Below are 25,765 nucleotides of genomic sequence, written 5' to 3'. Positions count from 1 at the left end.
CAGTGAAGTACAAAAATCAAGAAAACAATTTCCCTCTTGAAATCATTCTGATTTCCTTGGATATGCATCTTTTTTTAAGCCTTGGATTTATGTACTTAGTAATGATTTTTTGTGTTCACTCAACTGAGTGCTTGTCAGATCACAATAGACATTTGGGTCATAGGGCATAACAGCAGGGATGTAGAGGAAAATCAGCACATCTGCATACATAAAATTTGCAGTCATTCTAAATGTTTGACCAACTGAGTGGTCATTTAATTTGACATCATTTTAACATTGTAAATAGACTACAAGTGAGCAAGAGCTTTGTTTTCTTTTCAACAAGAGAACACTAATGTACTATCCTATTAGCAGACCGATGCTGGAATAAATTACTTTCCAAGATACTGCTCTAGAGGTCAAATATTGATTTGCTTCCCCATCCTGCTCACAAACTACTCCTTAAAAAAAATAATAATAAAAAAAATCATGTGGTGATTATTTTAAATTGGGTCATGAGGGTTTTTTTTTACTGATTAAACGTTTTTTGTTGTTTTTTTTCCTGAATCTTTGACTATGTTTTGCTTTCACCACTACATGTTAGAGAGGAGAAACAGCACTACATATGGCTGCCAGAGCTGGCCAAGCAGAAGTTGTTCGATACCTAGTACAAAATGGAGCTCAGGTAGAAGCCAAAGCTAAGGTAAGGTGATATTCCACGTATAATAAATAAACAAAGGGTAAATTTAGCAAAGCCAGGAAGTTTTGCAAATTAAAGTGAAACATTTTCTTCCCAGCCTCTGTGGAGGGAGCAAGGAAGTGAACCCATGTGGTGTTCTTTATATTTTGGTAATGATCTTTTTGTTTCTTTGGTGCTCAGATACTATGGTGAGTGCACCACAAATGTACAGATAAGGCAGATGGTGTCAAGCTAGTACCAATGGTCATTTTCCCCCTCAGTTTTACTGGATGGGGGGAAATTGTTTTTATTACGTGCAAAACCATCATCCCTGTGCCATAGGCTTCTGCTGTCATCTCACAAAGCTTTGCTTTGTATACATTCAAAAAATAAGTATACTTTGAAAGAGTGCTTCACAAAGAACTCCATACAGAGCTGGCATCTCTGGAACACCTAAAAGTCAGATGTAGTAGCCTTGCAGAGTGGAAAGCAGTGAGGGTTGGACTGCCATGTCACAGTCAAGCAAAAAATTCAGTGATTTCAAAGCAATAACAATTTGTCTGTAGGAATTTCTCCATAATAGATCAGGTATTAAGGAGTGGGTGATTGAAGTAGGATGTCTCAATTGGAATAAGGTGCTGTCTAAGAATGGAGAATTAGGTAAATGTGGGTTGTTCTTAGTCTCTTTGTGGGGAGGAAGAAGGGGAGATGGTGTGAAATATTATGATGGTTTGTTGAAGACAACTGAGATTGCTTGGAACCAAGATTGTGCAATGTGGAAGTGTAGGAAAATGTCAATACATAATTTACAGAAATTACTAATGAAAGAAGGTGAAATTATCTGGTAGGCCCATAGTATAAGGTCACCGACTAGACTCAGGTGACTCAATCTCTCTATTTGTCTTCGCTGAAAATAATCTGTGAGGCTCTTTTCAGAGCAACCACCTAGGTCTTAGTACAGTGACATTGCTGTTCTGAAATGAGTAATTTCAGATCTCTATAAAAGAACATGGATTTCAGTGCCACATAATTTTTGTATTATTCTGTTTAAAAAAAAATTGAACATAACCAAGTATAATGGGCACCCTTACATTTTTTTAAACAGATTTGAAACTTTTTACCAGTTTCTCTGGAATTCCCCATTATTGGGACAGAGACTATGAAAGTAATTGCTCACTTCTAAATAAACATAAAAGATGTGTTTTAATACATAAAATGAGGAAATAAGTACCAAGGATTCTCACTCCATCCCAAACGCCTTCTGTGTGATTAGATATTGCAGGAGGTCATAGAACAGGACTAGATTTGTAAAGGTATTTAGGTGCATAGTGGGGTTTTCAAAAGCATCTAGGAGCCAAAAACTCATTGATTTCAATGGGTGTTAGGTGCCTAGATGCTTTCAAAAACCCCACTAAGTGCCTAAATAACTCTCTAGATCGGGTCAAAGGACAGATCTAAACCCACGTAGCTTTGATGAGGCCCTTACTGCAATATGGCCTGCAATATAATTTCATGGTAAAATGATGCAATGCAGGGACAGATTGAGAAACTTGAATACCTTATTTTCTGTTCTTGATCACATTGTGTGTGGGGGCATTTTCTGTAACAAAACACCTTCAGGCATCCCTCAATCATATGACAGAGAGGAAAAACAGCATTAAGAGTTTTAGCCTTGATAGAATTAATAGTCATTTACAATTACATAACAACAACATCTCAGCAAATAATGTTCTTATGCAGACTGTCCTGTATTCCTGTCATCTTTATATTTAGGATGACCAAACGCCACTACACATTTCTGCCCGACTGGGAAAAGCTGATATAGTGCAGCAGTTGTTACAGCAAGGAGCATCTCCGAATGCATCCACTACTTCTGGGTATACACCACTACATCTTGCTGCTCGAGAGGGACATGAAGATGTAGCCTCAGTTCTTCTAGATCAGGGTGCATCTTTATCTATAATTACAAAGGTAAGGGAGTTTTAGAAGTGATTACTCAAATGCTTTAAAAGGTTTTGTAATAGTTGCCAGTGAATTAGGTGCAGGAGTCACATGTGCATACCAAGTGACACAGGAATTAACTACATTCTATTATCTAGGAGGATAACATGTTTTCACTTCTATGCTTGATTTATAACACAACCTAATGATAAATTTCAGAGTAGCAGCCGTGTTAGTCTGTATTCGCAAAAAGAAAAGGAGTACTTGTGGCACCTTAGAGACTAACAAATTTATTAGACCATAAGCTTTCGTGAGCTACAAATGCATCCGATGAAGTGAGCTGTAGCTCACGAAAGCTTATGCTCTAATAAATTTGTTAGTCTCTAAGGTGCCACAAGTACTCCTTTTCTTTTTCCTAATGATAAAAACATTGATTTTTTTAGTGTCACGGATCAGTTGTTCTCATGGATATCTATAATCTGCTTTGATAGACTTGTCTAATGTTTAAAGACTAAACTCAGCACATTTGTCTACCAATGCCTATCGTGTATGATGAACATTGGCTGGCAGAAGTGCAACATGAACTCCAGAGATGGAATAGTAATTTCTAGGTTGTTTACATAAGACAAAAACATTTCTACTCTTTCAAACGACAAAATGTCTGCCCTTTTCCAGGCAACCTATGGTCATGATTCCATTTGGGTGTATATTGATTTCATAGTGAAAGGAGTGCACAGCTGAAATTTTCACCAAGTGGTGTAGATATGAATGGTTCCAAAACCATGTCCAGGGCCTCTGGTGATGCATGGAGCACTTGCTGGTGATCAACGGAAAGCTACTCTGATTACATAGTTGGTTGCTGCTCCTTGTTTCCAGCTGCTTCAATGGGTGTCTGGGCTTTTCCCTGCAAAGAAGTACCTCCAGGCCCATGAAGGCATCTGGAAACAAACATGAGACAGAATAGCTGCACCTACTATAGTTCACAGCTATGTAAGAGAAGGAAAGGAGTAACGTGGTAGGCCAGAGCCACCTGTGTTACTGGAACTGCCAGACACCTCTGGGAGAGGAATGTCCAAAGTCGTCATGTAGCCTTTTTCTCTTACAGAAAGGGTTTACTCCTCTGCATGTAGCTGCAAAATATGGAAAAATTGAAGTAGCCAACCTTCTACTTCAGAAGAATGCATCTCCAGATGCTGCTGGAAAGGTAGGACAGAAAAGGCCTATATACCCATGTACCATAATACCATAGCAGCTATTTATGATCACACAAGCACTTGCTAATATCCACTATCACAATTTTGGGTTTAATTGAAATCTTCTGTTCATGATCGTGTAGCTATATCCCAGAAAGGTCAGCAATTCCATGAGAAATGAATTTTAACATCATTAAGGGCAATACTGTCATTTCTTTCATGTGTCCACCCAGGCAAATAAGAAAGTGCAAAGCGCTTCCTGACTCCCCTGCTCAGCCAGATCACAGGGAAGAGATCAGGGGGACAGGACTCTGCTCTCTCATCCCCCACACTGGTGAGCAGGGAACGGGAAGAGCCAAGGCTTCACAATGTGACAGTGCTGAGCCAGCATGGACAGTAAAATAGAATGGATCAATAGTGGTTTACTTACATCATTGGACAAAGGGAAACTAGGACAGGAGCTATGATTCAAAGTCCCAATTCCTTTCCTGGTCTGCTCCTGGGGCAGTCAGATATGTTCTTCCCCATCCCTCTGACCCTGGGCAAAGTCACAATCTCACCCTAAATAAGTGTGTGAGCAGGGTTCACAGACAAGGAACAACTTTTGTCTGTTCTAATGTGGGTTGTCTCAAAAGTTAATGGAGAGTTTGGAGACAGAAATGAATAATATCACTGTGTTCTCACCGTATCTAGTTTAATCTAATTCTCTGCACTCCTGTGTTTTCACTGATGGTAGTTATAACAATGCTTGTTTGTTCTGCATGTGTTTTTAGAGTGGTTTAACTCCACTCCACGTAGCTGCACACTACGATAATCAGAAAGTGGCACTTCTGCTCTTGGACCAGGGAGCTTCACCTCACGCATCTGCAAAGGTACAAATGTTGGTCAATGTAAGGGAACAGCAGACATGCTTTTGATATTGTTTTTTCCCATTATCTCAGCATTATTCATTATGGCTTCCAGTTACAGTGCACCCTCTTGACTCTGTTCATTTATGTCTTTCATCTACATAAGGATCTGTAGGCTGGTAGAATGGCTCAGTGGAGGGGGAAAGAGTGGCAACCAACAAGTTCTTTCCCCCAAAGGATAGGGTTTATAACAAGGAAGTAGAATTAGTTAGCAAAGTAGAACCCCCAACCCCACCCAGCTTGGGTTTTAATCAGGTCCCATGACCACTGAGTATGGAGCCCATCCTGCCACCCACTAGGCATTCTCTCCAACACTGTCTCACACACAACCACCTTTATATCCCTTCTCCTTAGCATCTGTGCTAAGGTAGGTGAGGGGAAATGATCTGGGGTTAATTCCCTGTTCAGCAGACACCAGGTAATAGCCCTGCACTTTGTCACAGCATCCTTTTAGGAAAAGAAGATTAGGGTGGGATTTGTCAGTTTGAGCATTAGTATTCTTCATAAGCGTTTCTGTAGCACAGCAAATGGATCTCATTACAGAATTTAGAAATAGAAAAATATAGCCCTGAACAGATTGCAATTTAATGTAGACAGGACAAAGCAAAACACAGCACAAGAATTCAGGTTGGTGGGGAGCACCGGGGGTAGGGGAGGATGGGGGTGATATAGAGAGAGCAATATCTGCATGAATGAGCCTAAAAATATTGGTGTCTGAATATAAAACTTAAAAAGGGGTGTGGGAAGTCCAATGTGCCTGAATCCATGATGGGCTCTTCTGAATGTCCCACAGCATCACTTGGACTCAGAAAGCCCAGGGTAATGCAGTTTTCTACATCTGCCATTTATAACCAATGTGTCAACATCAGTAAAATAAAACAGGCCTGAAGCATGTTTGGATACTATGGTGATGGCATAGTCCTAAACAGCATCCCAAACAACAAATATTGAAGATGAAGATTGTGTGCAGAGGCCAAAATCATATATGTACAAACTACACCTCTTGATTGTCTTCCTCTGCAGTGGGACCAAATGCAGACTTGACACACAAAATCTTTCTGCATATCTAAAGAGGAGACAGATCACAGAGGGAAATGTAGTCTCTTATACATCATATTTCATTGACATCAGGTGGCGCCTCTCACATGCCCCCTCATAGTCTCAAGGTGGCCCTACAAGCAGCCCCCTGCCTCAGTTTCACCTTTAAGGGGCTTCTTCAGTAATGCACACAAGAGAACAGTTTTGCAGGCCCTTCAGCCAGGATTCTATTTATTTTCCAAGAAACACAAACCAGAAAGAAAACAACAACATAAAGCAAGTCCCAGATTTCTCTGCTGGAGCCTGCTTGCTCCCAGCAGCCTTTGTACTCCATCCTGATCTGTCTGAGCATGAGCACACACACAAACACACTGTCCTCTCTACGGCTTCCTACTCTCCTCTATAGGGAAATCAGCTGGTCCCTGCTCAGGTGTTCCTCTGGAGTAACCAGGGTTGGCTGGCCGTCTGTCCCTTAAGGGGCAAGACACCTTGTTCAGTCACATAATGTGAAGTGCATGATGGAAGTAAAGTTAAATAAACAGAGAAACAATGGTAAAGCCAAAAATCAATAACTCCTATAGGGATGTACCAACACAATGCCCCAGGAAGCGAACTGGGGTGATCTCTGATCTTTTTCCATCCCAGCACAGTGATTTTAAATACAGCAGTGAAAGAAACGTCCTTCTGAAGGTGACTAGAAGTTACTGACCTAGTTTTTGCTGAAAGAAACAAAACTGTCATAGAGCATGGCTCTCCCACATGGTCACGAACTGTGGCTTCACCAAATGCCTGGAGCTTCTGAAATCCAAACCAAAATGATAAAATTACAATATAAAGATAACTAGAGTCTCATATTAGGTCACCTCAATCACACATCTGTAACCAAATGGGTTAGCAGCTGCCACTTGTGGTTTTTGGTGCTAGCTGTAAGACTTCTTAAAACACAACATTTGTTAGTATTTTACAGCAAGTGAACCACAGCAATACACTGAGTTGAGCATGAATACTAACTGAAATTAACAATAGCATGCTTATGGCCTTAGGCGATGTGCTGTGCAGTCAACTAAAAGATGATGTGATCATGGGGCAGATGAACTCCCATTCCTTTTATAAATTCAGTCTGAAAAATAAATATTTAATGTCATATAGATCATCATTAGCACCACAATCAGCTTCTTCAACAATTGTTTTAGCCCTGCTGTACCCCTTTAATATTGACCTTTTGACTGTCCCATCAGACTGGCATTACAATATTCACTTCAAAAAGTGATCTATGAAAGAGTGAATTCACTGATTAGTTGTAGTCCCAGACCCCTGGTGCAACTAAAAACTGGGATGGACAGTTACTTCTGACATTGCTGTATTTTGCTGTACGCCTACTTCTTTTTACAGTGTTCATTCTGGGTCTTTGGTAGCAGCAGTTAATTTGAGTTCACTATTCATTTTGCAATCCTTCTCCTTAATTCTCTTCTGTAGTTTTCAGTTGCCATCTCTGTCTGTCTGTCCTTACACTTGTCCCTTGTTTTTTCCTGTTACAGTCAGAATAATCAAACACTTCCCCCCAAACATCTCCCTCTCCTGCAAGTCTATTTATTGTGATAAAATTGGGTCCTTATCGTGAGGATATAATGCAGATTGAGAGTGAGCTGAATTTTTACTTGGATGTTCAGCTCTCTATTTGCATAATCTTGGCAACCTACAACTTTCAGTTTCACCGAGTAAAATACAGTTATGAACATATGAAGATGCATTTGCAAAAAAGTAATCTCTGCCTTTTTGCAAGATGTACAAAATGCACTGGTTTTCCTTCACATGTTAGAGGCTGGACTTATTTGGGAAGCTATTAGGCACATACCAGATGTATTTTCAGCTGTTCTATATGATTCTCTTGTCTGAAAGTCCTTTTTACTCTTTTTAAGAATGTGAACTATTTTTCAAATGAAAATAGAATTTATTAACTCTGTACTTCCTTTGATTTATGTATTGCCTCTGTGTCAGAAGCTTGGCTGTAGGAGGCATGTAGCCAATGGCTAGGAATATGCACGCACTTTTGTGCTTGGATCCATAGCTAGACTCAGAAAGTTCACTTTTATTTTTGGCATCAGACTGAGCTGGATGTCCTTGATGGGGTTGGAGAGAAAGTTCTTTCTCTTTGGTCAGAAGGATTGTGAACTTTACCCAGCCAATATTTGATCTGAAGGCTAGTTGCCTTCAGGCAATAGTAATTGGCTTTCCACTCCCTCCTTGCTCAGTGGCGCTAGCTCACTAAAGTCAGAAAAATATTTTTTTTTTTACAGACAGTAGTTTTTGGTCCTATGGCTAGGAACCAAGTTCAAGAACCTGGTTTACATTCAGTTTAAACAAGGTCTCAGCTAAACCAGTGTTTAATACAGTTTTTACAACAGCCAGAAAAGCTAAAACTGGTTAGAACAGTGCTGAAAACTTGTGTTCTACCATCAACCCTGTCTGCAATGACTGATCAAATATACCTGAAACAAGTTTAGCTAGAAATGTGAGTGAGTGGACTTTAAATACATGTGCGCACATAATACCTCTATATTATAGGTGAGGTTGGTGGCACCACCTATTATATAGTTGCCTATAGTCCCAATGTAATCCCCTGTTTTCAGTTGCTTATAACTTTGCTAAACTAAACATTTGAGCTAAAATGTTCCATGTGTGAATGGAATGGATTCTATTCTTGCCTTTCCTACTGAGTTTCTGTGATATTAGACAAGTCATTTAAACCAAACATTTTACAGGTGGTCACTAATTGTGTTTTCCTCATTTTATGAGTATCCAACTTGAGACCCCAAGATCTGATTGGCAGAAGTGCAGAGCACTCACAGCTGTAACTGAAGTTAGTGGGACGTGTGCTTTGAACACACAAAGTGCTAAATGCTCTGAAAAATTAGGGTCTATGCATCTCAGATAAAGTACCCAATATCAGGTACTTTTGACCTTTAATCTCTCTGTGCTTCAGTTTCCCATCTATAAAATGTGGATAATATCACCCATTCACTTCATAGTAGTGTTGTGAAAATACATTCATTAATGTTTCTGAAGCAGTCTGAAACTATAATGATGAGCACCATAGAAAAGCCTATGAGGAAGTTAATAATTCTATTTTCAGGGTTTAAATAGTGTACAACAAATAAAGTACTGAGCCCACATATTGAACAGTGAGGATAATATAAAATATTGAATGGCTGCTCATAGAGTGAGCACCATACATTCCGTTTACTAAATGAGGCAGGAGTCCTGTGGAAAAAATAATGTGTGAGCATGTAATTAAAGACTGTATCATACTGCATATGCACAAAGGGGACAAATTAAGATTGCAAAGGCAACCTTTGACTTGACAAGTAATGTTCTTTTAACATCATTTTTCTGTTGGCGTGTATGTGTAGAGGTTCCTAGACCAGTGTACTTCAATGTTCTGGAAGGGCACAGTCTTGCACTGAGAACCATGCAGGCAGACTCTTGTGTCCTTGTGGAGTCTCTTCAACTTCACAAGGGCTCCATGTGGGTAGTGTAGTCCATCCACCTAGATAGAGCTGCAGGATCTGACCCTTAATGTCACAGATTTCACTACATCCAGAATTAGTGCTCTCTGTCTCTTTTCTGAGTTAATGCTAACAAAACACTGGTGTAACCATGCATGCCCCTGTGTGTTCCGTGTTCCGCTTGCATCACCACACAACAGTTTGTACCTTAGTTCCTGTGGAGTACTGCTCAGCTATCCCTGGAGGCACAAGCTCAAAGAGCGAATTCACCTCCAGAGGATATGCAGTTTTCAGCCACAAGAGGACTGACTCTGACCTGCTCATCAGGACAGGCAGTCTCATGCCCCTCGGAAGAGCTGAAGCTGTGAAGCGCAAATAGGTGGGATACAGGCAAAAATACAGGAGTTTAAAAATACCCGTTTTTGTCTGTTACCTCAGCAGCACACAGCAGGAAGTGGAGTGGGTTTCATCAGAGTGTGGGAGGAAGGCATCTTATTTCGTACACAATGGATAGTTTCTGCCTTTGAGTATATCCCGCTATCACTTCCCCCAAGGAAATGATATGAGATCAGGAGATCTAGTGGGAATGGGAAAACAAGTCAAGCATGAGTGCTATTGTGTGAGAGGGTAGATTCTGTGGGTTTCTGGCAGTTGTTCTTCCACTGTGAAAGGGGAAAAAGTTCTTCTCCTACCTGAAAAGGGGAGTTGGGTCCTATTTTGAGTTGAGTCCTATTTTAAGTTGGCAAAAAGAAAAGGAGTACCCGTGGCACCTTAGAGACTAACAAATTTATTAGAGCATAAGCTTTCGTGAGCTACAGCTCACTTCATCGGATGCATTAAATGCAAATTAAAAGCTTATGCTCTAATAAATTTGTTAGTCTCTAAGGTGCCACGGGTACTCCTTTTCTTTTTGCGAATACAGACTAACACGGCTGCTACTCTGAAACCTGTCATTATTTTAAGTTGGGTTTGTTTCCAAAGCTGGTAGGGGTTCAGGCCCATGTAGTTTGGAATATTCAGGGTACTTGCTATATGGCTCCATCCAGCTGGAATCCCACTTCTTTAAAAGTGCTCTCGCCCCTTCCCTCTCATACACATACACTTTTCCAATGGTTTTAAAATTAAGATTAACACACTATTTCTAGAAGACTAACAGGACCAGATGCAATAAGCATCATAGTCAGTATCCAAAGGCTGGTCATGCCCCTGACCAGTGTGTTATCCATGGTTCTTAAATGTGTTTAGCTGATTTAGGCTGTGTCTATCCTACGGACCTTACAGCAGCACAGCCAAACCTCAAAACAACAAGTGGTAGCTATGTCAGTGGGAGACACTCGTTTTTGTCAGTGAAACTTATTCTTGGTCAGGGGTGTGAAAAAACACACAAAATTTTTGCCAACAAAAGTGCTAGTGTAGACAAAGCCTCACACACCTTGATTTAATAAATGCTTAAAGAAACTTAGGACTTGTCTTCATGGATAGTTAGTGCACAACAAGCTGGGATGTGAAAGTACAGCGCACTGGCACACAGCAATTAAACACCCACAGCTGGCCTTGTCAGCTGACTCAGGCTTGGGCTGCAGGGCTGCTTAATTACTGGGTAGCTGCTCAGACTCCAGCCTGAGCCTGAACATCTACACAGCAATTAAACAGCTGTGGAGCCTGAGCCCTGCAAGCCTGAGTCAGCTGACCCAGGCCAGCCGCACATGTTTAATTGCTGTGTAGACATACCCTTCGTGTCTGTGTGGACCCTGCTACATTCCACTAAAGGATAACATACCTTGAAACTGCTAAACTTTTAGTACATGGTAGTAGTGTCCTCACAGCCATTTAGTGTGCTGTATAACTAGCCATGTAGACAAGCCCTTTGTGTGTAAAACAACTTAAAGGTTTTCTGCTAAATCCTGTCTTTCCTTTTGAACTCTAAGATTATTCTGTATAGTTGAAATTGCATTGAGATACTCAGAGATGGACTTATTAGAAATACCTGGATGCACGGATTAGAAAGAAGGAAAGAGTTCAGGGATATGAAACCAGAAGTTCATATTGATGTATCCTTTTCTGGCCCAAAATAGGGTGTCTAAAACTGCCTCCCAATAAGATTAGGACAAACTTTGCAATAAAGTTTGTGTTAAAAGAAAGACTGACCCCAATTCATATATATAATACTCTGGTTCATACCGGGAAATGAAGAAAACAAACACTAACAGCTGTTCTGAGTCACTAAACATGCACATGTATATAATAGCGAATCCCATCCCTTTATACATTACAGAGATAATATGTACTTAGGCCTTTAAGGAAAAGTAGCAAATAACTATGAAAGGTGGCTCAAATGGTTATGAAGTCTTTGTTTGTAGATCGCACTGCTCTATATTAGGGCTACATTTTCCACATTTAGAAGAGGAGTACTTGTGGCACCTCAGAGACTAACAAATTTATTTGAGCATAAGCTTTCGTGAGCTACAGCTCACTTCAGCTGTAGCTCACGAAAGCTTATGCTCAAATAAATTTGTTAGTCTCTAAGGTGCCACAAGTACTCCTTTTCTTTTTGTGAATACAGACCAACACGGCTGCTACTCTGAAACCTGTCACATTTAGAAAGTGTCATTCAAATTTCTTTCAATTCTCTTATGATTTTAAAATAGTTATTAAAGTTCTGATGTGTTGCTTTTTAATATGGTCAAATTTTAAGCTCATTCATGTCAGGACTGAATTTTTAGAACTGATCATTTAGGATAATAAAATCAAGTATGTACAGAAAAGTAATTTACTGTGGTATTTCACAGATGAGCCTGTACTCAAATGTTTTATATTGACAGAATGGTTATACACCACTGCACATAGCTGCCAAGAAAAACCAGATGGATATAGCGACTACATTGCTTGAATATGGTGCTGATGCTAATGCTATTACCAGACAGGGTATTGCCCCTGTACATCTTGCATCCCAGGAAGGCCATGTGGACATGGTGTCATTGCTTCTTACTAGAAATGCTAATGTGAATCTTAGCAACAAGGTAAGTTTGCATTTATTTATTTGTTTTTGCGCTCAGGGAAAAAAAATATGGTAACTAATAAGAAAAGGGGCTAACAAGTGAATTTTGCATCATCTGATTCTATGAGATTTGAAATTTACAAGCTTTGACAAGTCAAACCAATCTAAATACATTCTTTGATAATGTTACCAGCCCAGTGGATGGGGGGAACTGTAGATGTGATACATCTTGGTTTTAGTAAGGCTTTTGACAGTCCCACATGACATTTTTAGTAGCAAACTAGGGAAATAAAGTCTAGACGAAATTACTGTAAGGTGGGTACAAAACTGGTTGACAGACAGTACTCAAAGAGTAGTTATCAATGGTTCACTGTCAAACTGAGGGGATGTATCTAATGGGGGTCAGCATGGGTCTGTCCTGGGTCTTGTATTATTCAATATTTTCATTAGTGACTTAAATAACAGAGTGAGAATATGCTTATGAAATTTGTGGATGACATCAAGCCGGGGGGGAGGGGGAGGAGTTTGAGGACAGGACAGAACAAACACAAATCAAAAACTGAATTTGATAAACTGGAGAATTGGGCTGTCATCAACAAGATGACATTCAGTAAAGACACGTGAAAAGTACTACCCTTAGGAAGAAAAAATCAAATGCACAACTACAAAATGGGGAATAACTGGTAGGTGGTTTATAATGGGTCACAAATTGAATATAAATCAACAATGTGATGCAGTTGCAAAAAAGGCTAATACAATTTTGGGGCATATTAGTAGGAGTGTCGTATATAAGACATGGGAGGTAATTGTCCACCTCTACTCAGCTCTGGTGAGGCCTCAGCTGGAGTACTGTGTCCAGCTCTGGGCCCCACTCTTTAGGAATTGTGTGGACTAAGTGGAGAATCCAGAGGAGAGCAACAAAAATAAAAAAGGTTTAGAAAATCCATCCTTAAGAGGAAAGGTTTTAAAAAATGGGTACATTTAGTCTTGAGAAAGGAAGATAGAGGGGGGAACTGATAACTGCCTTCAAATATATAAAGGGCTGTAATAAAGAAGATGGTGAGCAATTGTTCTTCATGTGCACTGAAGGCAGGACAAGAAGCAATTGGCTTAATGTGGTGCAAGGGAGATTTGGGTTAGATATTAGAAAAAACTTTGTAACTATAAGGATGGTTAAGCAGTGGAATAGCTTACCAAGGTAGGTTGTGGAATCTCCATCATTGGGGAGGTTTTGAAGAATAGGTTGGACAAACACTTGTCATGGGTAATCTAAACTGACTTGGTCCTCCCTCAGTGCAGGGGGCTGGACTAGATGACTCGAGGTCCCTTCCAGTTCTACATTTCTGTGATTATATGAAAAGCACACAGGTGTTTGAATTTGTCATCATTTCTTCTAGCAGAAAATAGAACATAGTAACTGCAATATTAGATCAGACCAATTGTCCATTTTTCTGGTATCCTGTCTTTGACATTCTCCAGTACCAGATGCTTCATATGAATATGTAAACCCTTCCCTTCTCCCCTGTAATGAACAATTCTGTTGTAACATGCCTATTGGGGAAATTTCTTCTTAACTCCAGGCTATTAGTGGGCTTGGCTCCCGCCATTTTGTCAGATCTCTACATGTGCCTCCTATTAAGCAGTAGTAGCACCTAACTTTGTAAAGAGAAGCTGATTTTTTTATGGGCTATCAGCAGTATGGTTGTCTGAGATTTTGTTCTTAATGTAAGTGATTCCACTTCCCATGGGGCATTCCATTATAGCGCTGTGACTTTCCACATGCTTTCTCCTGGGAATTGGAAAGGAAGTGAACTGATTTTCTGTTTATACATCTGCCAAAGGGTTAAGTCTGCTCAGTGATAATGTCTACAGTAAATGTGCATCCCTAATTCCCTAGATGCCCTCATCTCCATCAGTGTAATTGTACAGTGCGGTTTCTGTATGAATTTATCTGACAAGACTAGGAAGATGAGAGTGAGAAATTTCTCACAAAAATCGTTCCTTGCTCTCGGCAGGTGGAATGGCTCAGTGTCCTCTGAGTCTCTGGGTGTGCTTCATATGACACTTGGAAGCCTATGCTTCATTTCTCCTATTCTAACCTTAAAACTATTCATGGTCCTTCATTAGCATCTATGTCTACCACTAAATACAGGTGCTGGCTTCTATGTGGTGACACACTGTACCTAAAAATAACACCTTGTACCCTCATATTCACCACTTGTAAATGGTTATGATATATTTTGTACAAAGTATGCCTTGTGAGGTATCATTTGAAAAGTCATAATCTGTTACATATTACTGTCCTGGTAACGTGTGTACCATCATAATACATGGAGTTATGAGATTTTGCTGTATGTTTGTTATTGAAACATGTGAATCTGGGGAATGTCCACAGACTAGCTCTTTAGAAATAACAAGAACTATAAACAAAGAACTGTCCCCTCAAGCTGCACGCATACAGAAGGTGCAAGCAAGAATTTGCAATTCATATGAAGGACTGAGTGCAGAGCACATAGGCAATGGGGCTGCCTGACCCCATGACACAGCAAGGACTTTTTCAATAAAAAGAGTCAAGATATAAAAAGGGGGAACAAAGGCCCCTGGCCACCTCTCTTCCCCCTCCTATACTGAAGGCATCAAGATTGTTTGGAAGACAGAAACATCACTGAACTGGGGGGGAGGGATCCTAACTGGAAAACTTTCCAGTTAGCACAGTCTGCTGTTAGCTTTTGGGTAAGAGAAACCTTATTCCTTCACATTTGACTTAGCTTGGTAAAGTTTAGGAATTAAACTGGAATTTTATAATTTTATTTCTTTTTGTAACCAATTCTGACCTTTTATGCCTATACCAGTTATAATCAGTGAAAATCTGTCTTTCTGTAGTTAATAAACTTATTTTGATGTTTCATCCAAGCCAGTGTGTTTTTGGCTGAACGGTTTGGGGAATCTACTCAGGTTAACAAGGCCTGGTGCATATTCATTTTCTTTGCTAAAATGACAGAATTTATGAGCTTGTATTGCTTAATAAGTTACTGAGCAGTACAAAATGGTACATGTCTGAGTTGCAAGGCTGGGACTGGGGATATGCAGGTGTCACCCTGTATGTAATTCAAGAGTGGCTGGGCATAGCATTCTGGTATTTGTCTGGGGATGACATGCATGCTAGGGGATGGGGTGTCTGGGCATAGTGGCAGCTCACACAGCAAAGCAGGGCCTAGTGCACACCAGGCTGGAGAGTTAAGGGGGCACAATGATCCACCAGTTAAGATTGTACTCTGTGGCATGCCACAGTGGCGCAGCGAGTAGGGTGAAATGCACAGCCTGTTGTACTGAGTGAGATTTGCACTTCATACACTGGTGTAGTGATTTTAAGTGAGACTTTGTGTGGTGGCTGAATACAACCAAGAAAAGATTACACTTTTGTTATTGTTTATTTGATTATTTTGGGAAAAGGAAATAAAAGCAGAAAAAGCATAAATGTGAGAGCGAGCGAAGCAGGTACAAAGTTAGAGCTGTACCGATTGCAGGTAGCAGAAAAAGAGAGAGAACATCAGAGAACCTTGGAGCTAAAGCAACTGAAGGCGGAAGCCCATCACTGAGCCCTGAAAGAGAAGGAAATAACAGCTGCCATAAAACAGCACATCAATGTGCCTTGGAACTGAAACAACAAGAAGCCTATTTACATATTCATTTTCATATATAAGAGAACACTGTAAATAGCAGGATTTAAATCTGAGTGAGTGAGCGTTACTCCTAGAAAAAAGAAAAGGAGTACTTGTGGCACCTTAGAGACTAACAAATTTATTAGAGCATAAGCTTTCGTGAGCTACAGCTCACTTCATTGGATGCATTTGGTGGAAAAAACAGAGGAGAGATTTATATACACACACAGAGAACATGAAACAATGGGTTTATCATACACACTGTAAGGAGAGTGATCACTTAAGATAAGCCATCACCAGCAGCAGGGGGGGGAAAGGAGGAAAACCTTTCATGGTGACAAGCAAGGTAGGCTAATTCCAGCAGTTAACAAGAATATCAGAGGAACAGTGGGGGGTGGGGTGGGGGGGAGAAATACCATGGGGAAATAGTTTTACTTTGTGTAATGACTCATCCACTCCCAGTCTCTATTCAAGCCTAAGTTAATTGTATCCAGTTTGCAAATTAATTCCAATTCAGCAGTCCCTCGTTGGAGTCTGTTTTTGAAGCTTTTTTGTTGAAGGATAGCCACTCTTAGGTCTGTAATCGAGTGAGCAGAGAGATTGAAGTGTTCTCCAACTGGTTTTTGAATGTTATAATTCTTGACGTCTGATTTGTGTCCATTCATTCTTTTACGTAGAGACTGTCCAGTTTGGCCAATGTACATGGCAGAGGGGCATTGCTGGCACATAATGGCATATATCACATTGGTAGATGCGCAGGTGAACGAGCCTCTGATAGTGTGGCTGATGTGATTAGGCCCTATAATGGTAGGTATTGTAGTTGTAGGAATGCATGATAGAGATCTTGTAGGTGTTTGTCTCTGTCTGAGGGGTTGGAGCAAATGCGGTTATATCGTAGAGCTTGGCTGCATTCCTACAACTACAATACCCACCTGCTGAAGTGAAGAAGCAGATTGACAGAGCCAGAAGAGTACCCAGAAGTCACCTACGACAGGACAGGCCCAACAAAGAAAACAACAGAACGCCACTAGCCATCACCTTCAGCCCCCAACTAAAACCTCTCCAACGCATCATCAAGGATCTACAACCTATCCTGAAGGACGACCCATCACTCTTACAGATCTTGGGAGACAGACCAGTCCTTGCTTACAGACAGCCCCCCAATCTGAAGCAAATACTCACCAGCAACCACACACCACACAACAGAACCACTAACCCAGGAACCCATCCTTGCAACAAAGCCCGTTGCCAACTCTGTCCACATATCTATTCAGGGGATACCATCATAGGGCCTAATCACATCAGCCACACTATCAGAGGCTCGTTCACCTGCGCATCTACCAATGTGATATATGCCATCATGTGCCAGCAATGCCCCTCTGCCATGTACATTGGCCAAACTGGACAGTCTCTACGTAAAAGAATGAATGGACACAAATCAGACGTCAAGAATTATAACATTCAAAAACCAGTTGGAGAACACTTCAATCTCTCTGGTCACTCGATTACAGACCTAAGAGTAGCTATCCTTCAACAAAAAAGCTTCAAAAACAGACTCCAACGAGAGACTGCTGAATTGGAATTAATTTGCAAACTGGATACAATTAACTTAGGCTTGAATAGAGACTGGGAGTGGATGAGTCATTACACAAAGTAAAACTATTTCCCCATGGTATTTCTCCCCCCACCCCACCCCCCACTGTTCCTCTGATATTCTTGTTAACTGCTGGAATTAGCCTACCTTGCTTGTCACCATGAAAGGTTTTCCTCCTTCCCCCCCCCCCCCTGCTGCTGGTGATGGCTTATCTTAAGTGATCACTCTCCTTACAGTGTGTATGATAAACCCATTGTTTCATGTTCTCTGTGTGTGTATATAAATCTCTCCTCTGTTTTTTCCACCAAATGCATCCGATGAAGTGAGCTGTAGCTCACGAAAGCTTATGCTCTAATAAATTTGTTAGTCTCTAAGGTGCCACAAGTACTCCTTTTCTTTTTGCGAATACAGACTAACACGGCTGCTACTCTGACTCCTAGAAAACTGGCAGGAATGTAAACAATTGTTTGATGTTTCTTTTAATCTCATTCATATCAGGAGAGTGAAATAGCCAGGAGAAAATAACCTTGAGTTTTTGTGTTAAAAACCTATAATATAATATCTGCTCCATATTTAATATTACATAATGTTTCTTATTTAACCGCTGTACCTTGTATAGGAAACATTAGCTTGCTGTGTATTTTATGCTTTTAAATTGCAGTGTCTTGTAATTGAGCAAATTTAAATAGTAAACAGATAGACTGCCCTCATTTACAAGCTGCAACCTCATTAAGATCAGTAAAAAGAAAAGAATAAGCTTTTGTGAGTTACAGCTCACTTCATGCAACCGATGAAGTGAGCTGTAGCTCACGAAAGCTTATGCTCAAATAAATTTGTTAGTCTCTAAGGTGCCACAAGTACTCCTTTTCTTTTTGCAGATACAAACTAACACGGCTGCTACTCTGAAACCTGTAATTAAGACCAGTGCAACTGTATAAATGTTGACAAATTTGGCTCATAATGTTGACTCATAATGTTAATATGTCTCCTCTGCAAGATGATCATTTGTTGCCCCTAATTTACAGAGTGGACTGACACCACTTCACCTGGCTGCTCAGGAAGACAAAGTCAATGTGGCAGAGGTTCTTGTTAATCAAGGGGCTGTTGTTGATGCACCGACAAAGGTAAGATTAATCAACACTAACTAATATGTAAATATACCTGAAGAAAAAAAGAGAGAAAATACATTCCACCCACCTACTGTAAGTGTTTAAAGTCTGTGAGTCCGATTCATCACTACAATACTCTAGGTTTATACTAATGTAACTGCAGTGATATCAATGGACTTACATTGTCATGAAACTGAAGTAACAGTGGTGAATCAGTCCCTGTGAATAACCAGCTAGAAAATATACTTAATATATTCAATGTTATCCAACTTTCCTTTACATGGAAAGGACTGTCTGTGAACAGTATATTTATTTTTGCAATCTTGTTTGATGTTTGGATCAGTTTTGATTTAATTCCATTATATTATTGTGTTTTGACTGAAGAAAGTAGGCATCCAGTAGGACTGGACTGCATTCTTCATTTAAGCAAACTTTCATAAATGCCACAGCTTCCACTACCTTGTTTTTCACCGTGTAATACAATCCCTTAGCACCCATTAGAGTTCTTTGGTACTACTACACGTACTCACTCCTGCTCTATCCAGTCGGCATTTGAAAAAATAACAACAAAATGGTTATTTAAAGTGTCTTGGGTATCATTGTAAAAGCACTCTTTCAGGAGAGCTGTGTTTCAAGCAACATAAACAAAGTAAAAACAAATTAGGCATTCCAGATTATTAGAAATGGTGTGTCCATTATCATGAGTTCTTGTAAAAAGTAATAGACAGTCAGCAATGAAACCAAAGTCTTCTGCTTATCCTGAGCTAAATACTGAATAATGTAACCTTCCATAAACTATTCTTTGAGTGTTACCAACACTGGCCTGCGGTAGGATGACTAAGTGTTCATGTTTGCACACTTCTGAATTTCTTAGTAGACACTTCCTTTTGCCAAATTATAGCATAGTGAGCTATTTAATGATACAGGCAACTATCTTCTAGGAAACCGAGTTGACATCATCAAACTAATTTTGTCCAGCATCCAAAATTCAGATTTGAGCTGGATTCTCATAAAGGAAACATAAGCATACTAAACACTGAGTTGTTCTACCATACTAATAAAAAGTTTGATTGGAAATTAAATGTATGGTGGCAGGAAATGCTGTGATAATTTATCCTTGTGTATACATCTCTTTGACTTTTATCTAATAGAAAATACATACATACAAAAGCCCAAAAATGTCAGACTTGGTTGCCTAAAGTTTGACACCTAATTCCATATTTAAACTTCTAAATAAAAGTGGCCTGATTTCCAGAAGTGCCGAGTTCTTACAACTCTCTTAATTTGGAAGGCCACTTTTACTTAGGAGACTAAATAGGTTGCAAAATCTTAGGCAATCAAACTTGACATTTTTGGCCTAAGCTCCTAAATACAGAAATACAGGGTGTAACTGGGTGGAGGGTATGAAGACACACATGGAATCAGTAAGGACTGGATTGCGCCTTGACTTGAGAGAGAGTTCAAGGAGCCACCCTTCCTGGCACGTCATCGCCAATATGGTGCTGTGGGCTAAAGCCACAATTGAATGCACAGAGTTCTATCTGCATGTGTTGTTTACGCAGACTAATGGTATCTATAAGTGACAGTATTATTATAATAATCATTAGCATTTATAGAATGTTCTTCATATTTGAAGCACTTCAGCTTATCTAATTCTCAGAGCAGCTCTATTAGGTAGATAAATCAGAATAATTCCACCTTAAATCAGCCCTGATCAAGGCCTTGGGCTGTAGCTAAGGCTAAATCAGTACTAGTTCCTTTATTCTGAAGTCTCTATGAAGGCAGAATGGAACAAATTGCCTTCATAATCTGACCTGCATTACTTTATATTAGATCCAGAATAGAAGCTATAGCAGTTCTAAGGTCACTAGTTATTGTGAGGCCAATCCTGCTACCTAAACTGACATTCTAACATTGTATGGGTAGCAATGGAACAGTACACCCCAGCTTACCAGTTACGCCACATCACTGCTCTGCTTAACACACAGCACTCAGATAAGTATATAGTGAGAAGAAGTAAATCTTTAAGAAAGTATAGATATTCAAGTGACAGAAAATTGAAATATTGGAAACAAATGGTTATACTTAAAAGAAAAACATAACGTGTTCAAGAATCTGGACTTCCTTAACTAGTTTTTCTCACATCTTATAGAGTAAGAGCTCACCCAAAATCCTTCCATCACATGCTTGGCAGTCAACAAGTCACACTGTCAACTTGTCTCCTCAGTGGAAAAAATCCCATGTGTGTCTTCATACCCCCCACCCAGTTACACCCCACAATCCATTGTCTTTACTCATAATCAGGATGTCCCCTTGGTGGTTGCTTTTTTCCTGTGTGCTTCTTTCCAGTTGATTTAAAAATCTCTTGATTAGCATTCGGCTAAGTCTGTAGATAGGCCTGCATTGTGAAGCGAACAATATGTTATGCACACATAACCATTCCAAGAGAGATAAGTGTCTCTTCCCGCTTACCTGACAGGGTCATGTTTATCACCTTCTAGTGACCTGCTTTAACTTAAGAGTATAATTTTCAGTTCAGATACATAATTCCTTAAATATTATCCATACATACATTTCACAATGATTATGATGACCTATGAGCTCTTGGTGGAGGCCCTTGCATGCCTCTGGTAAACTTAATATGCATATACCTGACCCAGGGGGATCACTTTAAACTATAAACACCCCCTGCACTCTCTGCCAGTTGGCACCAAGAGGTTCATGGGTCAAAATTCCTACCAAATACACTGTGATAGTGAGCAGAATCATGGCTACATGATCTACATGTGCCATGGCTATGACCATCCCTGTACTGCCTTCCTTAGCCACTGGGCGATTGCTCTGTGAACCAATTGCTTCTGTTGAACAGAAATATATTTGCCTTCTGTTGCGGAATGTTCTCCAGGCACCTGAGGTAATAGAGCATTCCATCATACATAGCACTATCGTGAGCTTGGGGACCCAGACTGGGCCAGACACCTGGATGGAATTCCGGTCAGCTTGTGGTGCAAGGGTTTTGAATCTGTCTATATGGAAACAAGATCAGGCGTCTGCAATACAGCTAATACTGGGAACATGCCAGATGCAAAAGCGGATGTTAAGCTTCAGTCATTGCAGCATAAATGCCTGAACCAAAACCCTCTTTGTTTCAGGCAACTTGGTGATTAATGATACACAGCCTGGGTTCTTCATCTAGAACAGCACTTTAGTATCTATAAGGATTGGCATGCCATTATCTTTTCAGTAAGGCAAGCAATTCTGCACTTGCATGCAAGGCATGACATCGTACGTACAGTGCATTCAAGCTCACTCTGTGTACGACTGGTGTCTCCCCATACTGCGGGGTACCAGCTGAAGGAGAAGACACATGACCACCCCATCCCCAAATCCCCAGCCCCACCTCCTCCCCCAGGCGTTCCACATTCCCCCCACATTGCTTCCTGCAGCTCTCTCCCCCCCGCAACCCACCACCCTAGCTCACCTCCACTTTGCCTGCTCCGCTGAACACGCTGCCACTCTGCTTCTCCCTCCTCCCTCTCAGGCGAGGGAGAGGCAGCGTGTTCAGGGGAGCAGGCAGAGCGGTGGTGAGCGGGGGCAGGGAGCGCAGGAAGTAATGGGGGGGGTAGAGGAACCACTCCCCACCCCAACTCACCTCCTTTCCACCACCTCCTGCGAGTGCGCCACCGCTCGGCTTCTCCTCCCTCCCTCCCAGGCTTGCCACATGTGAAATAGCTGTTTTGCGTGGCAAGCCTGGGAGGGAGCGGGGAGAAGCGGAGCAGCGGCGGCGTGCTCAGGGGAGCAGGCGGAGCAGAGGCGAGCTGGGGTGGCAGGGGCTTATTTCTAGGGGCGGCATGGCCGGTGCCAGAATGCCGCCCCTAGAAATGTGCCTTCCCAAGCATCTGCTTGTTTTTACTGATGCCTAGAGCCAGCCCTGATTTGTGCAACATGGTGATAAATCAGGTCCATAGTCTGCAGCCACTACTTAACAGGTGAAATTCTATTCAACTATCTATGAGATGCCTGGCAGCAGCTTCACTTTCCCTGGTCATTCACTGCACCAGATCCCTCAAGGGGCTCACTTTGTCCTCTTGGAGATGGATCTCACCTAGTATTGAATCTTTCTGTAACCTGAAGTAGCTCAGTAACATTGGAGGACCTGCTGTCTTCACTTAATTAAAAGCAATGCCTAAACTGCACGCTAACCCCTAAACCGTACCTATGAATGTGTGCATTCCCCCCACCCCAATAGTCCTACAAATAGGAAGTAGTCTAAATAGTGCATTGTCAGTGGGATCCCTGTCTGCCAATTCAATGGCCACTCCAGGGAGGACCTGAAATTCTTAACTGCAGCACTGAAAATGAACCCGGTCAGTAGATAAAATTATCCAAAAAGAAAGCAAATTTATTTGAGCGTAAGCTTTCGTGGGCTACAGGCCACTTCATTGGATGCAGGCAGTGGAAAATACAGTGGGGAGATTTTATATACACAGAGAACATGATATAATAGGTGTTACCATACACACTGTAATGAGAGTGATCAGGTCAGGTGAGCTATTACCAGCAGGAGAGGAAAAGGGGAAAAAAACCAAAACCTTTTATAGTGATAATCAAGGTGGGCCATTTCCAGCAGTTGACAAGAACGTGTGAGGAGCGGGGGGGGGGGGAATAAACGTGGGGAAATAGTTTTACTTTGTGTAATGACACATCCACTCCCAGTCTTTATTCAAACCTAATTTAATGGTGTCCAGTTTGCAAATTAATTCCAATTCAGCAGTCTGCAACCCATAAGGGGAGAGGCAATTCTTGATTTAATCCTAAATGGTGCACAGGATCTGGTCCAAGAAATAAATATAGCTGAACCATTTGGTAATAGCGACTATAATGTAATTAAATTTAACATCCTTGTGGGACAGAAAATACCAAAGAGATCCACCACAGAAGCATTTAACTTCAGAAAGCAGGACTACACAGAAATGAGGAAGCTAGTTAAATGGAAATTAAAAGATACAGTCACAAGAGTGAAATGCATCCAGTGTGCATGGAAACTTTTATAAAATACCATACTAGAGGCTCAAATTAAACATATGCTCTAAATAAATAAAAAATAGTAAGAGGACCAAAAAAGTTCCACCATGGCTAAAGAACAGAGTAAGAGAAGTGGCTAGAGGCAAAAAGGCATCATTTGAAAATTGGAAATGAGAGCCTACTGAAGAAAATACAAAGAAGTATAAATTCTGTCAAGTCAAGTATAGAAGTATAATTAGGAAGGCCAAAAAAGGAATTGAAGAGTAAAGACACAGAAACTAACAGCAACATTTTAAAAAAATACATTAAAAACAGGAAGTCTGCCAGATAATCAGTGGGACCACTGGATGATTGAGGTGTTAAAAGAACACTCAAGGAAGACAAGGCCATTTGCGGAGAAGCTATATTAATTCTTTGCATCGATCTTCACTGCAGAGGATGTGAGGGCGATTCCCACACCTGAGCTAGTCTTTTTAGGTGACATATCTGAGGAACTGTCCCAGATTGAGATGACAGTAGAGGAGTTTTTGGAACAAATTGATAGACAGTAACAAGTCACCAAAACCAGATGATATTCACCCAAGAGTTCTGAAGGAACTCAAATATGAAATTGCAAAACTACTAATTGTGGTATGTAGTCTTTCATTTAAATGAGTTTCTGTAGCAGATAACTGGAGGATAGCTAATGTGATGCCAGTTTTTAAGAAAGATTCCAGAAATGATCCTGGCAATTACAGGCCAGTAAGCCTAACTTCAGTACCAGGCAGATTGGTTGAAACTATAGTAAAGAAAAGAATTATCAGACATATCAATGAACATGATTAATTGGGGAAGAGTCAACACAGCTTTTATAAAGGGAAGTCATGCCTCACCAATCTACTAGAATTCTTTGAGGGATGTCAACAAACATGGACAAGGGTCATCCAGTGGATATAATGTACTTGGACTTTCAGAAAACCTTTGACAAGGTCCCTCAACAAAGACTCTTAAGAAAAGTAGGCAGTCATGGGATAAGAGGAAAGGTCCTCTCATGATCAGTAACTCATTACAATATAGGAAACAAAGGGTAGTAATAAATGGTCAGTTTTCAGAATGGTGAGAGGTAAATAGCAATGTCCCCCAAGGGTCTATACTGGGGACCAGTGCAGTTCAACATATTCATAAATGATCTGGAAAAACAGATAACATTTGCAGATGATACAAAACTACTCAAGATAGTTAAGTCCCAAGCAGAATGTGAAGAACTACAAAAGAATCTCTCAAAACTGGGTGACTGGGCAACAAAATGGCAGATGAAATTCAATGGTGATAAGTGCAAAGTAATGTACATTGGAAAACATAATCCCAACTATACATATACAATGATGGGGTCTAAATTAGCTGTTACCACACAAGGAAGTGTCATTGAAGTAATTGTGACTAATTCTCTGAAAACATCCACTCAATGTGCAGCGGCAATCAAAAAAGCTAGCAGAATGTTAGGAACCATTAAGAAAGGGATAGATAATAAGATAGTACATATCATAATGCCACTATATAAATCTATAATACGTCCACACCTTGAATACTGAGTGCAGTTCTTGTCACCCCATCTCAAAAAAGATATGTTAGAATTGGAAAAGATACTCAGAAGGGCAACAAAAATCATTAGGGGTATGGAAAAGCTTCTATATGAAGAGAGAGAAAAAAACAATGAAACTTTTCCTCTTGGAAAAGAGATGACTAAGGAAGGATATGATAGAGGTCTACAGAATCATGACAGGTGTGGAGAAAGTTAATCGGGAAGTGTTATTTACTCCTTCACATAACACAAGAACCAGGGGTCATCCAATGAAATAACTAGGCAGCAGGTTTAAAACAAACAAAAGGAAGAACTGCTGCACACAGTGCACAGTCAACCTGCGGGGCTCATTGCCAGGGGATGTTGTGAAGGCCAAAGCTCCAATGGATTCACAAAAGAATTAGATAAGTTCATGGGGAATAGATCCCTCAATGGCTATTAGCCAGGATGGTCAGGGATGCAAGCCCATGTTCTGGGTATCCTAAGCTTCTAACTTCCAGAAGCTGGGAGTGGATGTCAGGGGATAGATCACTCAATAATTGCCCTGTTCTGTTCATTCCCTCTGAAGCCTC

The 25,765-nt window shown here is 40.6% G+C and overlaps 1 protein-coding gene across 43 annotated transcripts in view; it reads left to right on the top strand.

Annotated features, from left to right (window-relative positions):
- The window catches only part of ANK3 (ankyrin 3), a 540,818-nt gene that overhangs the window by 400,133 nt on the left and 114,920 nt on the right, over nucleotides 1–25,765 (top strand). For all 43 annotated transcript variants that reach the window (XM_043519064.1, XM_043519067.1, XM_043519066.1 and 40 more), the window contains 6 exons: nucleotides 584–682; nucleotides 2,432–2,629; nucleotides 3,705–3,803; nucleotides 4,566–4,664; nucleotides 12,067–12,264; nucleotides 18,524–18,622. In XM_043519064.1, the coding sequence (XP_043374999.1) occupies nucleotides 584–682; nucleotides 2,432–2,629; nucleotides 3,705–3,803; nucleotides 4,566–4,664; nucleotides 12,067–12,264; nucleotides 18,524–18,622 (792 nt within the window). The remainder of the gene's footprint in view (nucleotides 1–583; nucleotides 683–2,431; nucleotides 2,630–3,704; nucleotides 3,804–4,565; nucleotides 4,665–12,066; nucleotides 12,265–18,523; nucleotides 18,623–25,765) is intronic.

The sequence above is a fragment of the Dermochelys coriacea genome, chromosome 7 (assembly GCF_009764565.3).
Source record: "Dermochelys coriacea isolate rDerCor1 chromosome 7, rDerCor1.pri.v4, whole genome shotgun sequence".
NCBI lineage: Eukaryota > Metazoa > Chordata > Testudines > Dermochelyidae > Dermochelys > Dermochelys coriacea.
This window is presented reverse-complemented; position numbering and strand designations above follow the sequence as displayed.